We start from the raw sequence: 17706 nt of genomic DNA, 5'->3' as shown, positions 1-17706 counted from the left end.
GAAACGCCAAGTGAGACCATCAATGTTCAGAACCTTGATTTCTGGCAAAAGGAGGATGGCAAATTTTCCTACATTACATAATCAGGTAAAACTAGGTAAGAAACAAACAATGCTTTCATCTTTCCTTTAAAAACATTGGGTTACATTATCAAATAAGATTAATAAAAATTATTCCTCCAAGTCTAGGAGCTACTTGTTATTGCAACTGTATTTCCTTGCCTTGGTTGAGTGAATCACAACCCCTTTCGGTTGTAATTATAATCCCCCCCCGCCCCCAAAAACCCAAAGCTAGCTTATTATACACTATTTTCTTTGGGGAAGGAAAAACCATCTATGTAATCGGTATTTAAATACAAATGTGAATGAAAATCTAAATCTCAAAGACCATGAACTTATGCCTGGTATACAAGGATGAAAGTGAAGACCGGTTATTTATACAGGTCTCCACATGGAGCCCTGGTGGCACACTGGGTAACAGCCCAGCTGCTAACCAAAAAGGTTGGCAGTCTGAATCCACCAGCTGCTACTTGCAAACCCTATGGGGCAGTTCTACTCTGTCACTATGAGTTGGAATCGACTAGATGGCAATGAGTTTGTTTGTTTGTTTTTCCTGGTGTGTAGAGAAGGAATTCAAAGACTTTGGAGAATCTGGAAGAGAGAAAAATTCCACAGGCAAGACAGACATCCAAAATGGCTCAACATAATTTATTTTTTTTTTTATGTTAAAATGTACAGAGTTCTTTTGAAAGTACTTGCTAGAAAGGGGGAAAAAAGTGATATTACATACAATAGGAGAGGAAGGGAGGCCAGCTGGCCCAGGAGCGCATGACATGGAGAAATACAAAGGCATCTAGGCACCCCTTCCCCTTAGCTTACAAGTCACCATGAACAAAGTACAAAGAGGTTACAAAACAGGAAAAGCAAATATAAACAGACAGGAATAGACTTAGCTTCATTTGTACATGCGGCTTTTAGAGGCATCTGGAGCTCTATTCACACACTCTAGAGATCTCTTTAAAGAGAATTTTTCTTTCTTAAAATAGTTTTTAATATTCTACAACAAAGATAAAAAATTTTAAAGATGGAATGAAATGAAAAAGCTCTTATTTTAAAAGGCATCAAAGTCACTAACAGTGTTTTTAAATTTCTTTTTTAGAAGATTACCCAAGTTATCTTGCTAAAAATACATTTTTTTTTAAACAGAAGTGAAAAAATGACAGGTACCAATATTACTGTGTTGGATAATTTCTTTTATAATATAGAAAAGAACTTTTTCTCTACAATAGTTCTACAGTCACAAACAGGCTTGTGGAAAAGGGAGCTGCCCGATTGAAATTTTTTTTGTTTTTGTTTTTTAAAGAAACAAACAAAACCAAACACAACCGCAAACCAACAGAAACTGAATTCACGGCCCTCATTTCAACAGCTTCTCCTTCTGCCTTGACCCCCCCCTCCTCCCAATATACCTCCCTCCCCACCCCACCCATCCCCACCCCAACCAGGAAGCAATGACGTAGCTGAAGATGTAGGGAGAGGGCAGCACAGTGCATTTTCTACATAGATGACTGGGAACTGGAATAGTATATACAGAGAAACTGGGTCCTACACAGCCTTGCACATGCTCAGACTTGATAGCGGTAAGATGTGGAATTCTGCCTTTTTCTATCTAACACACTTAATTGAGAAAGTCAATTGAAGTGTATAAAAAAAACCAACAAACCTGTGCATTTGAAAAAATTTAATGCCTAATTAGTAGTTTAAAAATTTATCTATATAAAATGTACAAATAAAGGAGAGAATTTAATGCTTACAGGTATTTCTTTAAGCAGTACTTCCCCCTTTTGGATATTTGACTGCACATACCAAGTGGTATAATAGTTTCCATCTCCTAATGATGGATTATATATATATATATATATATATGTTTTTACCTATCCCTGGAGCCCGTAACAGGAAGAGAATGGGAGAACTGGTTGCGCAAGAGAAAAGAGAATGGAGCTGGGAGCAACATATGAACCTGCTGGAACCCTGCTGTCCAGATGCGCCATGCTATGCTGGTGGTCTGTCGATCCCTCCTCTCGTTAGCCACTCACAGGAGAGGGGCTGGTACGCTCTGATTCACAAGGGACGAACTCAGAATCTCAAGACAACTGAAAACTAGAGGTATATGTATCATTGAAGTAGCTATTAAAAATCACACCATAAACTCCCTTACAACACACATTCTGTGTCCTCTCTTCCAACCTAAAATAAACAGTGTCAAAGGTTTGTCAGGTATTTTTCAAATCACTGAAACGTACAGTCGTCCAACAACACTTTACGAAAAAAATGTAAGAGGCAAATCACTGGGAACTGCTGTTTGAGTTTAATCAGAGTCAAAGGCTCAAGATTCAAAGACCCTTAGCATTTCAAAGTACATACTAAAAACAAGAGGCTGAGTGGAATATGTGCGTTATGGCTGATTCACCAGGTGGTAAAAAACAAAGAGGTTAATTTCCTCTTTTTGATTGTTAATTGACCATCTCTACTCCTCCAAGGGCTGGATTAGGATTGCAAACAGCTTTCCTCTGAGATTCTGCTGTTAATTGAGACTTACAGTATTTTTGTGTCTCTGAGTGCTGAGCAGGAATAATTTCTAAAAAATTATATTACACTTGATTTAAGAAAAACAAACACTTCAATGAAGTCCATTTATAAAGAAACATTCTTGGGGAAAGGTTTCAAGAGGTGTGTGTGTATAGGGAGTGGAGGGGATTTTAAAAGGAGAAGCATTTTCCTGCCTCACTTTATTAATAATAATAATAATAACAATATTAACAATAATAATAAGTTTAAGGAGCTTGGGTTGTTCTCCATGTCCCCGTCCGAGTCTCCCGTAAGTGCCTCCTGCTGGAATGAAGTAGGAAATGAAAGGTTAGGTCTGGAGGAAAGGGTCTGCTTAACCCTCGAGATGTATATATAACATTTAAAAATGACAACATTGGGAGCTGCAAACAGTGAGGGGGAAACATACATTTTAAAATAAAATAAAGATAATTCACCTTTACACAAATTTTGTCCATGTGGTGTGTAAAGAAAGTAAGGCTCTTTTTAATTATGAAAAGATTTTGTGCATGTTTCCCCTATCCCCGAATCCATTTTTAGATGAGTTCTACTGTAAAATGCTTCAAGATTGAGAAGAAAATCAAAACCCAGAACAAAATGAACCCAAAAAAAGAGAAGACCAGGTTTTCTACAAAATAAAAGAAACCAAAGAAAAATTCCTCTAAGTCTACAGCAATATCTTAACTGGAAAAAAAGGTCCATTTTTCTCTGGTTTGTCAGTATAAAAGGTTCCTTTATTTATATATATTTTAAGTCTTTACTCGCAAGTTCATCTTGCTCATCTTCTCATGTAAGGTCCATTGAGTGACTGCTTGGGCACGCCAGCAGCATTCATGTAGCTGTGATGGGAGGGGCCAGTGTACATCATGTTTCCATGAGGGTTTGGCTGCATAGGCTGCTGGGTATAGGCCTGGCTCCCCATCATTCCCATCTGCATCTGCATAGGATACTGTGCTGTCTGGTTCATGTAGGCAGGGTTACTATGGTAACTGCTGTTCATCATGGGCTGTGTCATTCGATAGCTGTTCATGGCATTCAAGGTGTTCATATTCATGGAATTGACATTATAGGTAGGGGTCGGCATTAAGTTAACCCCCATGTTCATGCCACGCTGAACAGCCAGTGCACGAGGGCCAGTCTGCATGGCAACCGCTGGTGGGCTGCGGCCATACAGCTGCTGTTGGTGAGCAGCTGCAGATGGCAGTGGTGCGGATTTGGAGCGAATGGAAATGTGCCCCTTGACGGGCATTTGCCCTTGCAACCTCTGAGTGTGAGGAATGCCAATGTTGGTGGCAGACATGTTGCACTGGAGCAGAGGTGACGTGAGGTTCATGGTGGTAGATGCCAAGTTTGGGGGCGGTGTCATGGTGGCTTGTGCTTGAGGGGTCCCAGCTAATGGATGAGATGGAGCTAGCTGAGCCAGTCCTGTATTAGACAGAGAAACACTGGTTGCATAGGAAGTCACGGCAGGAGAATGGCTATAAGGCATGGCATGAGGGTCCATAATGGTGTTAGTCAGCTGCTGCAACTTGGCTAAACTGAAGGTGGCTGACGGTTGAGAGTAGCTGCCGGCACCAAAATCCCCTGGGATCCTCTCATAGATACTTATGTTCCCAGTGCTTCCAGACTCCGGTATCTCCATGATCATAGGCGCTGGGGTGAAACTATTATTCATACTGCACTGTGACAGGGGGGGCTGCTGCTGGGGCGGGGGCGGGGGCTGAGGCTGTTGGGGCTGAGGTGGCTGCGGCGGCTGCGGCGGCTGCTGTGGTGGCGGCTGCGGCGGCGGCTGCTGGGGTGGTGGGGGCTGTGGTGCTGGTTGTTGCTGCTGCTGCTGCTGCTGCTGCGGTGGGGGCGGCGGTGGCTGCTGGTTACTTGGAGGCCTCTCCACCACACAGCTCTGAGGTGACTTGATGTTGCAGTTGGCAGCAGGCTGGACGGTGCTCTGCTGCATCATGCTGCAGCTGTTGCCCATGTTTGCCATCTGCTGAGTGACAACACAACTGTTCTGGGTGAGGCTGCTGGAGGATGACAACCCACCGTAGGAGCAGCTGCTCTGAGAAGAGTTATTGCCACAAATGCTGCCCCCCATTGTGGAATCGTAACTGCTGGGGTTCTCATAGTTTTCTGTGGTGCTCTCAATGCTGCCCAGGTCACTGAAGCCACTGTCCACCACCTGCTGAGAGTGGTCTGATACAGAAGGCACATCCATCATGGGGCTGGTCTCCATGTTCTGCATAGAGGGTGCGGACAGGGATCCTTGTTCCGGGCTTATCTGGGTGTAACCACTCTCAAGGGCAGGCACGTTGGGACTGCTGACCGAACGGACTGACTGGCTGGGATGAGACTGAACAGAGGATATTGGGCTATTATGATCTGAAGCCTGGCAGTCTTCAACCATTGATATCTGAGGGTCTTCATCAGCCTGAGTGTAACTCTGCAGGGTCTGACAAGCTGCCAGAGTCTCTTCACAGTCCTGGTAGGCTCCCTCGTGCTCACTGCTTTCTTCTTGAGTCAAAGACTGCACCGCCTGCACAGTTTCCAGATCCAGTTCACTATGAGGAATCTCTTCTTCCTCCTTTAACTCAATTAATTCTTCTTTAGTGTTTGACTCTTCTTCAGGATCATCCTCCGAGCCTGGCATGTGCTCTGATACCACAGATGTTTCATGGGAAGTCTGTTCCTCTTCGGAATCTGGTTCTGTTTCATCTTTATCCTTTCCGTTCTCCCTACTGTTCTGCATATTAGTATCTAAAAAAGCTTCTTGCCTACTAAGCTCCTCCTTGACATCTTCTGTAACAGACTGCTCCTCTAGCTCCTTTTTCTTTGTAGATTCCAGGTGACCATCATCTTCATCATCGGCATCATGGTCTTCATTCCGGTTTGTCTCTACAGCCACTTCATCTTCTTCCTCTTGCTCCTGTTCTTCCAGTTCCTGCTGCTCTTCCTCTGATTGCCTCTGCTCTTCTAAAACTCGGGGTTTCTCTTCTTCCTCTTCCACCTCAGGCTCCTTAGCTTCTGTCTCAGGACTATTGCTGCTATCCACTGGAGATGCTGCTCTAACTTCACTGCTGGTCGTATCCTCCTCTTCTCCCTCTTCAGCCTCCTCTGCTTCCACACGCATCTCCTCTTCCTTCCTTTCTTCGGTTAAGGGCAAGTCTTCTTTTGGTTCAATAGTTTCTTCATTCTCTTGAATTTTCAGTTTACGTCCAGGTTTAGGAACGGGGACAACGGGCTCGACAATGTACTCTTGAGTAGAAACTGGTATAATTTCCCGATTCAACTTAAATCCTGGTTTGCGACCAGGTCTTTTCTTCCAGTGGACCGGTTTGCGGCTCTTGCCTTTTGGCCATCCCTTTTTCTTTTTCAGAGGTGTGGATGTATCTGGCTCAAGTGAAGAGTCCTTTACGTCACATTTTCGCAAGAGAGATACTGGCTTCAAGATAGGAGTGTCTGTAAAATAATAAAGACAAGTTACAAGATTTTATATTTTCTAATGCCCGTTTCTGAGCTCAGCATGGACAACAGAAATGATTTTATCATCACAAATTCCTGATTAATTTCACTGTAAAGATAAGAAATCTAAAGGATAAACCTAATTTTCTAAAGGCACGAGGAGAATGATGTGGCAGTCTGCTTCCGTGAAAATTTATAGCCTTGGAAACCCAATGGGGCAGTACTACTTTGTCCTATAGGGTTGCTATGAGTTGGAATCTACTCAATGGCAGTGGGTTTGGTTTGAGTTTTTGGTTCTAAAGTCACACAGTGAACTGGCAGAACAATGAACAATTCCTGGTCAATACTCTATTACCATCCACTAGTTAAAAGCAGTTCAGGTTTATCATCACCAGTTGTGTGGCCTCGGGAGTTACTCTTTCAGTTTCCTCATTTATAAAACGGAGAGTACCAACATGCTATGCAGATTAAGTTAATCGGTATAAAACACTTGCGCAGTGGCTGACACACAGAAGCACTTAATAGAGCTAAATATTAAGAAGAGATACATATAAATTACAAATTACATTAATAAAAATTGCAATAATTTTTATTACACATTAATATTATAGATCATTAAAACTCATTCCGTGAGTACAGACTCTGAATAAAAACTATTAGAACCATTTCTATCTGGAGCTCATTTCTTTAAGAGGTCCCAAACATCTTCTTCTGAAGGATTCTATGTATAGACTAACATTAAAGCATATCAGTTATTTACTAGTTGAATGAAGGGAAAAGGACTCAGTCTCTCTGGGATCAGGTATATTAGCCTTTCAACCTAACATTTTCTGATTTTACTTCACAGTAAGCTACAAAAAATAATGAATTTATTAGAACTTACAGATATAAAATCAAATAAATGACAATGTAGTGTGTGTATCTCTTAGACAAAGAAGTTATCCTTTCTGCAAGTCATATTTTACTATAAGCTTTATAAAGATGCAAATAATAAGTAGGAAATAGTACCCTTCCAAGTTGTCTCTACTGTGTAAGTTACAAATCAGCTCATTTTTTTAAATGTGTATGTGGTTTATATTGTTTTCCTTAGTTTCCACAAACTCATTTTAAAAAAACTAAAAAGTTATATATTATCTTTTATATTATCTGTTTTCCTTATATTATATTTATATTATATAATTATAATATATATTATATTTATATTATCTGTTTTCCTTAGTTTCCACAAACTCATTACTTCGTGTAATTTCATGAGCCAATTACTCAAACCCATGATTGAGCAATTTAATGTGAACAATTTCTCAATCAATGTTGTATTTTATGAGAACAGTCCTGCAAGGCATTTAGTCCTGGATAATACTCACCTGAAGAAAATGGTAAAGCCCCAATGGCAACATTTTATGAGAAATAAATTTGATTTTAGCATTATTTTTCTCCCATTACCTCTTTTTTTTTTTTTTTTTAATTACATCTTTATTGTGTTTTCAATGAAGGTTCATACAGCGATCTAGGTTCCCATTCAATAATTTCTCTACAAGTTGTTCAGTGACATCATATTCTTCACAGTGCACGGACATTTATGTTGTAGTTGTTCCACTTCTCCCAATGAACTTTTAAAGGATGTAGGCACCAATGGGAAACCCTGGTGGCATAGTGGTTAAGAGCTACGGCTGCTAACCAAAAGGTCAGCAGTTCGAATCCACCTGGCGCTCCTTGGAAACTCTATGGGGCAGTTCTACTGTGACCTGTAGGGTCGCTATGAGTCGGAATCGACTCAACAGCAGTGGGTTTTAAGCACCAATGCAAAAACAGACTTTTTAGGGGGGACATCTAAAAGGTATAGTTAGTAGTAACAACTTGCAAGTAAACTAAGGAAATGGCTGAATCTGAGAAAACTTGTCCAAGCCGACAGGGACTTAAACAGTGGACACCATTTTAGTGTACAATGATCCAAGACAGAATTTACTAATGTGCCAAATTTATAAAATAAATTTTTACTTTCTTAGTTAAATATTTCAAAATATAACATAATTAAAACTTTAGAAAATCAGTCAAAACAAAGCAAAGCAAATATTAAAAATATTTGTTATGTGAAAATATGATAATGGAGAAAATGCAAATTATCCACTAAATTGAAATCTGGTGAATTTATTTTAAAAAGGAGAATAAAAAACTCAACTAATTAATGCATAATAGCTACATGGGTTTTTATACCAAGGTAGATAACTAGATTTCTTCACATTCACCCAGCAAAGTAAAAAGGGCTCAGTTTGATGCCATGCAAGGCAAGCCTACTGCAGATGCAGGCAGCGTGATAAGCCGGCCAGAACCTTGGGTTAGGATGCAGAAGACTAATTTTTGACCCAGCTCATATGTGAGCCCCAGTTTCTTTCTCTCTGAAGAGGAAATGATGAGAAGCTTATTTTAAAAATGAATACTTGGATTTTTATCAACACCATAAAATTTAATTTATTAAGAGGTATTGTTTGCATCTTTATTAGAAAGATACCATTAGTTGGGTTAAGACAAATTGGAGATGATTCAGGAAGGATTCCTGATGGAACAAATTTGAAGCAAATTCCAATTTACATGCTGTTTTTATTTTAGAATTGTATTCTCAGCATTCCTTCATTTAACAACATTTATTGAGTGTCTTTTCTAAGCACAAAGCATACAGCAATGAGCAAAACAGACTAAGTCCACAGAGTACAAATTCTATAAAGGGCTACTACTTAAACACCTTCTTGATGCTAAGTCCAATCCACTCATCAACTAAGGATTCAGTTGGGACCAAGAAAGGAACGGGCAAAAACAAAAACAAAGGTTTACAGATATTACGGCTGTATCTTTAAAGCCAACAAAGCTACGGTAGGTAACCATTTCATACATACCGTCAACATCATCTGAATCTTCATCATCTTCTTCGTCTTTAGACTTCCTCTTAGAGGAAGATCGACACCTGAGAACATCCTGTGAGGACAAACAACGGAAGTATCCTCTAGGGAAGAGTTCGTTTTCATCCTCTTCCTCTTCCTCTTCATCAATCTCAAACGTGGGTTCTAATCTTGGCATCGGCCTCTCAGAGTCAGAGTCTTCAAAAGGTTCATCTAACACCTCTGTTGTCTCAGAAATAGTTTCTGTGACCACACTGCTATTGTGGTGTTTGCGCTTTCGGACTCTCCTTCTTCGGTGAAGAATTGGTTTCTATTTAAAAGAGAAAGTATTTTATTTACAGTAATGAACATTATCATTTCTATTAATAAAATTAGTTTTTAAACCTAAAAGAATTAGCACATATGAAATAAGGATGCTGTTTGTCAAAGCCATTTTGATTATTCTTTCAAAACACTGTAGTAAGACAGTATATGTAAAGTATTACAGATACAGCGATTCTGGATAGCTGAATACAACTTTGTGAAAGATTAGGTAGGCATGCCAGGCCCAAAGAACAGATACTATCATTCTCTTATTAACAGCTCAGTTAAATTTAACACCCTAGGGAGTAGGAGAAAGTGATCCCTTGCCTATTTCAATGCTGAAATGACCCAGGCTAATCTCTTTAACTTCCCTTTTGCTCAAGAGAAGGAAAAAAAACAATAACCAAACCCGTTGCAGATGAGTCGATTCCAACACATAGCGATCCTATAGCGCAGAGTATAACTGCCCCATAGGGTTTCCAAGGAGCGCCTGGTAGGTTCAAACTGCCGACGTTTTAGTTAGCAGTTGTAGCACTGAACCACTATGCCACCAGGGTTTCCTCAAGAGAAGAAAAGGGACAAAAATACTTTCCATCTCAGAGCAATACCATGAAGGTTAACAGAACATCAGTGAAACTCTAGGCCATTTTCATGAGCTATTCGTAAAGTTACAGTGAAATGTGGTAATATAGAGCTGAAATGTATTTACTTGGTATTAGTGAAGCATTTCAAAGGTAAAATAAACCTGTTGCTGGACTTTGACATATTAGGCACAACTCTGCAATAAAATTGACCTAACACCTTAAATCACAGAACAGCCATCACAAAATAAAAAATAAGATGTGCCAGAGATGATCTAATCCAGTCCTCTCACTTTATAGAGGCAGAAAGGTGACAGGATTGCCCAGGGTCACACATCCAGGCAGCAGTAGGACTGGCTGTCAAATACAGGCCTCCTGATGCCCAGTCACATGAATTTCTTCAAGAGCTTCAAAAATACTTCACACGTGATTTCATTGCCAGCTACAATTCTTTTCCACATAGGATACAGCATAAATTGTTTTATTTTATAAATAAATAGGCAAAATAAGCCCTAAAATAGCAAAGATATATTCTTCAAGGTCATGCAACGAATAATAGAGTACATGGTCCGTGCTCAATTTTCCTCTACTCTAAATTTACTAGTCCTCCTAGTTGAGAACCTAATCTTCAAATTAGGTTAAAAACGGCCTTGCTCCTTGGAGAAATGGCCGATTCTAGGACTGGGACAGGACATGAATCTGGAGCATCGTGCAGTGCCAAAAAATAAAACCACAACAACAACCACCACAAAACAAAACTGCACAGCGAGGAGTGGCACTGAGTGAAGCTGAAAGTGTTCCCAATGGCCACAGCAGAAACGTCTTGACCAACACATTAAATAAAGTAGTAGTGCTGGATTATAACTCAAAATGTAAGTATCTATATGAGTCCATACTGATACAAATGACTGAATAAATAAATTAACGGGGTAGAACAGACAAACCTCCTGTGCAGAATTCCTAACAATTTCTGTAGACAGTCTGCTCCTAAGGAGGGGAGCCTAACTCCCCATATCCTAAGTGCGGGCTATGCATGGTGACTTCTCTGCAGAGTACAGTATAGGGCGGGGGGGTCACTTCAGAGTGGAGAAACCTGACCAACACTAACCTTAAGTTAGGTACTCAAGGTTAATATCGAGTGTTAAGTCATACTGACAGTAATTTACCCTTGATATGATGAGAGTTTCCTTAGAGACTCTATGATGAGAATGACCCTTTACCTCTTGTGGTTTTACTCCCCAAAACATACTCTCTCAGTCTAACGCATGAGGGATATACTACATAATACCTGACAAGTAACCTTCAAAACTGTCAAGGTCATCAAAAACAAGGAAAGTCTGAGAAACCATCACAACCAAGAAGAGCCTAAAGAGACATGACTACTAAATGTAATGTGGCATCCTGGATGGGATCCTGAAACAGAGAAAAGGCATTTTTACAGAAAACTGAGGAAATACAAATAAAGCATGGGCTCTAGCTAACAATACTGAATCAATATTGGTTCATTAGTTATAACAAATGTACCACACTGATTTAAGAGGTTAATCATTTTTACTTTTGAAACACTTCGCCAATACCAATGGAGAAACTGTAAGCGAACTCTCTGTACTATCTTCGTAATAATTCTATAAATCTAAAGTAAAAAGCTTATTTAAAAAAAAAAAAAAAGATCCTCCTTTGGAAAAGAATGATTTCACTGCTTTGGATTAAAGCTGTCACCCAGCTACCACAGAGCAGCTCACCCAGGGAGCCGGCATACTTCAGAGTCCGGCTGGCTTGTGGCAAAACTTCCACTTCGCTACGTAGCCTGAGACGTCTCTGGTGTGCAGTTGAACAGAATTCATCATCATCATCACAAAGATGTACAACAAACTGCCTGTCCTTCAAACTTTGTAAGATGATTAAATATAGTTTGGAAAATATTTTTAAAACAAGGTTAAGTCAAACCACTGGAGGGATGTGTGAGGAGAGGAGTGAGAGTGTAAGGGAAAACAGCAGCACAGGAGAACAGAAGAGCGCTTTACTCTAGCTGCCTCAACACAGGGCGCCACTATGACCACTTCTAGAAACCCTGGAGGCACAGTGGTTAAGTGCTACAGCTGCTAACCAAGAGGTCAGCAGTTCAAATCCACCGGGCGCTCCTTGGGAACTCTATAGGGCAGTCAGAATCAACTCGACACCAACGGGTTTTTTTTTTGGTTATGACCACTTTCCATGTAACTGTTTAATACTTTGCTTTCCTTTTCGAATATAAACACTTCTAATCTGTACATAGCTGTAAAATATTTTTTAAATCCTAAAAGTCTTGGTTTGAACTTCAAATCAGTAGGCTGAAAAACATTTAGTCAACCTTTAAATAAGCTTGTAATTTTTAAGTTAATTCCTATGAATCAGAGAAGTCATATACACATTCAGTTGTTCACTGGGAGGTTCACAAGCCACAATATATTGAGGCTTAAAGTTTAAAAAATGACACACTAAGAATTTCTGACTTTACTTTTTCAGAACTCTAGGACAGAATAAACGTATACTATAAGCTGCGACCAGAGAAAGGAAAGACGTGTAAGAGAAATGCCCTACCTTTCTCTTCAATGTGGGCTTTGTAAGAATGGGTGGTGAGCTGGACCGAGGACTTTCTGGCTCTTCCTCTTCCTCACTACTCTCACTGAGGCTCCTGAGGAGAGCCCTGTCGCCATCACTATAGCGACGAGGCAGTCTATCATTTCCTTCTGGTAATCTGCACTTCAGAGCCTCGGGGCTTTTCTTTAGCTGTCCTCTCCACAGTTCAACCCCTTCACTTAGTCTTCTTTTAGGAACGTCTGGCTTCTCATCATGGCTTGCTTGCTCCTGAGAGGCTGCCAACGGCTCCTCACTTTCAGTGTATTGTTCTTGGGAGGTTTCTGATTTTTCCTCACATTCTCCATCTTGTTCCTGAGGAGTTGATGATGTGTCTTCCAAAAGCAGTTTAGAATCTTTTTCACCAAAACATTCCTGGGTTTTTTTGTTCTTCCTCCCCCAGCGGCCTCTCCGAGATGGCTGACTATTTGCAGGAAGACTGTCACGGGGAAGGGCTTGCTTGTTCAAACGTGTAGAACTGGCTGGAACCGTAACTTCTGGTTTCTTTTCACTTTCTATTACAGAATAAGAATCTTGTTCTTTGTTCTCCCGAGACACCGGCTTTCCCACCTGGTTTTAGAAAACAAAACAATACTGGTTAATTTTTCAGTCTTACTTGGTTGTACCTAGCCATTTTAACCTTTTAAATACTGAATTAAGAAAAGGACACAGACTTTTAAAAAAGGAAATTATTAATAGTTAACATGCTGATTTCCTATGTTTGGCACTATTTTAAATGCTTTATGTGTATTATTCATTTAATGCTTACAACAACTGTGTAAGTACAATCATTGCATATCCCTATCACAAATAATTAAGTAACCTGCTCAAGGCCACGTAACAGTACGTAAAGAAGATGGGATACAAACCCAGCAGTGTGACTACAGAACTGCTGCTCTTATTATGCACTATGCAATACCACTCCAATAAATAAAGCAAATGTCAAAATAGTGGTTATAAACGTTAAATGAGAGTTTACCAAATTTCTAAGAAATAAAAATTTATAAGCAGAGAGGAGATGGAATGACCTCAACATAGGGGTGGGAAAAAGGAAAAGAGTGCAAAAAAAAAAAGGAAAGAAAATTTCTATAATTGCTTTGATTTATTTTTACTCTGAGTATTTAATTTCATTTTGGAAATTACACTAAAGAGGGACACGAGTTTATGTTTATCCAAGGAAGACAGATTTTAAAAGGCTGAAAGCACTGCTTAAAAAAGAAAAAAAAAAAGGAACCAAGAAAGGAATACATCATATGAAGAATAATACTGAAAATTATACAATGGAGCACAGCCCCTCATCAACATTTATGGCTGAAGGCATTTGTGTACCTGTTGAACTAAGGGAAAACATAAGTATGTTTATATTATTGCTTTAATGTTCTGTTTTAAGAAAAATGCATCTTCATTTCATTTTTAATAACTGTCAGATTGAGTCAACTCAGATTCTTCAATTACTATACCTGAAAAAGCGAAATACCAAACCCACAGTCACTGAGTCAATTCTGACTCGTGGCGGCCCCGTGTATTACAGAGTAGAACTGCTCCATAGGGTATTCTTGTCTAATCTCAATGGAAGCAGATCTCCAGGCCTTTCTTGGGCAGCACTGCTGGGTGAGTTCAAAACGCCAACCTTTAGGTTAGTAGTCAAATGCAATCCATTTGGGCCACACAGAGACCTTCAATTACTATATTGTTGTTGCTAGGTGCCATCAAGTCGATTTTCTACTCATAGCAACTGCATGTGACAGAGAACTGACCCACACAGGGTTTCCTAGGCTGCAATCTTTATGGGAGCAGATTACCAGGTCTTTTCTCCCATTGAGCCACTGGGTGGGTTCAGATCGCCAACCTACTGGTTCGTAGCTGAGTGCTTAACCATTGCGTCACCTGCTCTTACTGGCACTCTGGTAATATTCAGTCATAAGTAACATGTTATAATAAATTTGGTGTTTGCCTAATGATCCAAGGCATAAAAGTATATAAATGAGTAAACAGGACCCAGTCTTTCTGAATTTTCTACTATTGAAATTAACTCCGAAATTCTACCGTGAATTTACTTTCTTGGTTAAGACATGATAAAAAAAAAAAATCTATCACAAATACAAAGACAAAACAAATACACACATTCTGTCATCAAAAATAAAGAGAGACTATTCATGTCCTTACATTGGGCTCCAATTCTCTTTCCTGGCACTGTGGCTCTTCATTTTCTCCTTCCTCAGCCTCTTCTTCTTCCTCCTCCGAGACAACAGAGTTGGAGACTATAACAGGAGTCCAGCGTAAACATTCTGGATCTACATCTACAGGCCGTAAATTCAGCTGAAGCTTTGCCATGTGATCCTGGATAAGTTTTTCCCGGCGGATAATCACAAATCTAGAACCAGAGAAAAGTTTATAGCAATCAGCGATGTATAAGGTACACATAGCAATGAATACGGGTACGTAAAACCCTGGAGATGATGATAAAGGCTTCAAAAATAGCCTGCCTGGGAAGATAAAATAAGGAAATATGCCACCACATGAAATAGCTAAGAGATACGAAGTTCAACAAATACTTCACACTAAACTACAGCAATGGATAAGTTATTTTAACCACTTATCGTCCCCCATTTCCTCACCCTCTGGAATCTCTGGTACTCTCCTGCACTCTCTCTTCTAGTCTCCACCTATCTAGTGTCTGGCTCAAACACCACCTTTCTTCATGAACTTTTCCCAACCAGTCTAGTCAAGAGTGGGCTGTGCTTCTTTTGAACTTATATAATTTCACTTTGTATCATTTACATGAGAATTAATCATGGGCATATTTTACTTAATGACATTGTTTCTAGAGCAGTTAGTACAGGAAATTCAGAAAAATAGTTTTCTTAAAATATCGTTAATAGTATCAAATAGCGTAGGTAAGAAAATGACATCTCAGCATCACCAAGTATACCACTTATGTTAATTAATGCTCTTTCACCAATATTTGACTGTCTGATCCCCGAAACTTCCACTTCATCATTTTTGGAAGATATACAAAGGGATGTAATGCTCACTGGTCACTACGGAAGTCCAGCATTCGTAGGTGGTGGAGTGTAGAAGTAATGTCTTGAGGGCAGATTCCAGTCAATTTGCTTAACTTCTTAATGCTGATTTGTTTGTCATTTTGATGATAAAGGCACTCCAATATTACACTTTTCCAATAAGCCATGTAGGAAAGACGACCTAGATCAGATAATGGTTTCTCTGGAGATCCTGCTTGCCCTTCACGCTTTGATAACAAATAACCTAAAGGAACCCCCAAATCACAAATATGTCAGTCTAAAAGGCTGATTCCCAAAATAACAATCCCGTCTTCCCCAACCAACCCAAGTATTATAGGAAATAGTTATTTAAAGGAAAAAAAAAATTGCAAAATTACTTTTAAGTAGATTTGCAGGAAGATTACATAATTTGTATACATATTCAACTTTTAGTATTACTTGGTCTGTAGTTAATACAAATCACTTTGTTAAAATATTCAATCTGTTAAAAAGCAGGACTTCACGTTAACAGGTGGCATTAATAAGATTATGCCAGTAATTTTTTATTTCAATATACTACGGAGGAAAAAAAGCCAGCCCTGCATATTTTATTTGGACCACTAGATGGCAACTGGTATATCTGAATTGTGGTTCTTCAGTGAGTGAATTATATGACAATCCTTCATTTCAGCCAAAGCTCTCCTCACAATGACTTAACACCCCAGTTCTTGGCAAGCAAGAATGTCAAATGTGAGCGACAGTGTCACCGTGCGCATATGATGGTATTGGTATTATTCTGTCCTCTTGTCTAGTGCATCGCTCTCAGGAATGGGGAAAAAAAAAGACATATATCTAATCACGAGTCCTATCTCAAAATAACATGTTGATATTATTGAATTAATATTATTGATATTAATATACTGACATACTATTGAGTTCCACTCTCCATTGCAAACTGAAAAAGGCCAAGAAAATGTACAAAATACCCAATGGCTTATACACACTGAAATATGGCAGGAATATAGTCTAAAGCCAATAGAATAAGCTTAACTGATCCATATAAAAATTAATCTCTCAGCACTGTTGACAGTAGCACTACAACATAATCATCTGATATTCTGAATATTGTCTGAATCAAAGTCCTTACTCTGAACCATTATTTTTTAATACATTCCTTTAAATATTATTTTATACTATTATCCCAGAGAAAATATCACTATTTTATAATCAATACAAAATTAACTACAAGCATACACTTAACTTTCTAAGCAAGACTGTCAATGTGTAAAACAAAATACAAGTTCCACAATGACCTCTTTAGAACTGTTATCTTTCATTTTTTTAACTCAGATTAAATTCATATGTCCTGTATCTTCACTTTAAAAAAAAAAAAAAATTTAAGTTGTATTACTTATTTTTAACCACTATGGGGAGCCTGTAGCTAAAAAAGGATGCACACACTATCTACCGAAACTAATACAAACTGAGGTACAAAAACTGAATAGACCCACAACAAAAGAACAGATTGAAGAAGTAAAAAAAAAAAAAAACTCCCAACAACAACAACAAAAAAGACCCAGCCCAGAAGGCTTCACTGGAGAATTCTACCAAATATTCAGAGAAGAGCTCATGCCAATACTACTCAAGCTATTTCAGAGCATAGAAAAGGAAGGAATTCTTCCAAATTCATTCTATGAAGCCACCATAACCCCGATACCAAAGCCAGGCAAAGACATCACAAAAAAAGGAAATTACAGACCAACACCCCTCATAAATATAGATGCCAACATTCTCAACAAAATTCTAGCCAAGAGAATTCAACACCATATGAAAAAAATAATACAACATGACCAAGTGAGATTCACACCAGGTAAGCAAGGACAGTTCAACATTAGAAAATTAATCAATGTAATCCACCACATAAATAAAAGAATCATAAGATCATCTCAATTGATGCTGAAAAGGCATTTGATAAAGTCCAACACCCATTCCTGATAAAAACTCTCAGCAAAATAGGAATGGAAGGGAAATTCCTCAACATAATAAAAGGTATTTATACAGAAACAACAGCCAACATTAATCTCAATGGAGAGAGACTGAAAGCATTCCCCTTGAGAACAGGAACCAGACAAATATGCCCTTTAACTCCACTCTTATTCAACATTGTACTGGAAGCCCTAGCTAGAGCAGTAAGGCAAGAAAAGAAAGGACATTCAAATTGGTAAGGAAGAAGTAAAATTACACCAATTC

General features: G+C 39.1%; 1 protein-coding gene across 3 annotated transcripts in view; it reads right to left on the bottom strand.

The window, feature by feature from the left end:
- Positions 1–1494: 1494 nt before the first annotated feature.
- Positions 1495–17706, bottom strand: part of KAT6A (lysine acetyltransferase 6A) — a 115552-nt gene continuing 99340 nt past the window's right edge. For all 3 annotated transcript variants that reach the window (XM_049865078.1, XM_049865079.1, XM_049865080.1), the window contains 5 exons: positions 15490–15721; positions 14621–14828; positions 12419–13024; positions 8952–9264; positions 1495–6057 (listed from right to left, as the gene is read on the bottom strand). In XM_049865078.1, the coding sequence (XP_049721035.1) occupies positions 3383–6057; positions 8952–9264; positions 12419–13024; positions 14621–14828; positions 15490–15721 (4034 nt within the window). In that variant the 3' untranslated portion in view covers positions 1495–3382. The remainder of the gene's footprint in view (positions 6058–8951; positions 9265–12418; positions 13025–14620; positions 14829–15489; positions 15722–17706) is intronic.

The sequence above is a fragment of the Elephas maximus genome, chromosome 22 (genome assembly GCF_024166365.1).
Source record: "Elephas maximus indicus isolate mEleMax1 chromosome 22, mEleMax1 primary haplotype, whole genome shotgun sequence".
NCBI lineage: Eukaryota > Metazoa > Chordata > Mammalia > Proboscidea > Elephantidae > Elephas > Elephas maximus.
This window is presented reverse-complemented; position numbering and strand designations above follow the sequence as displayed.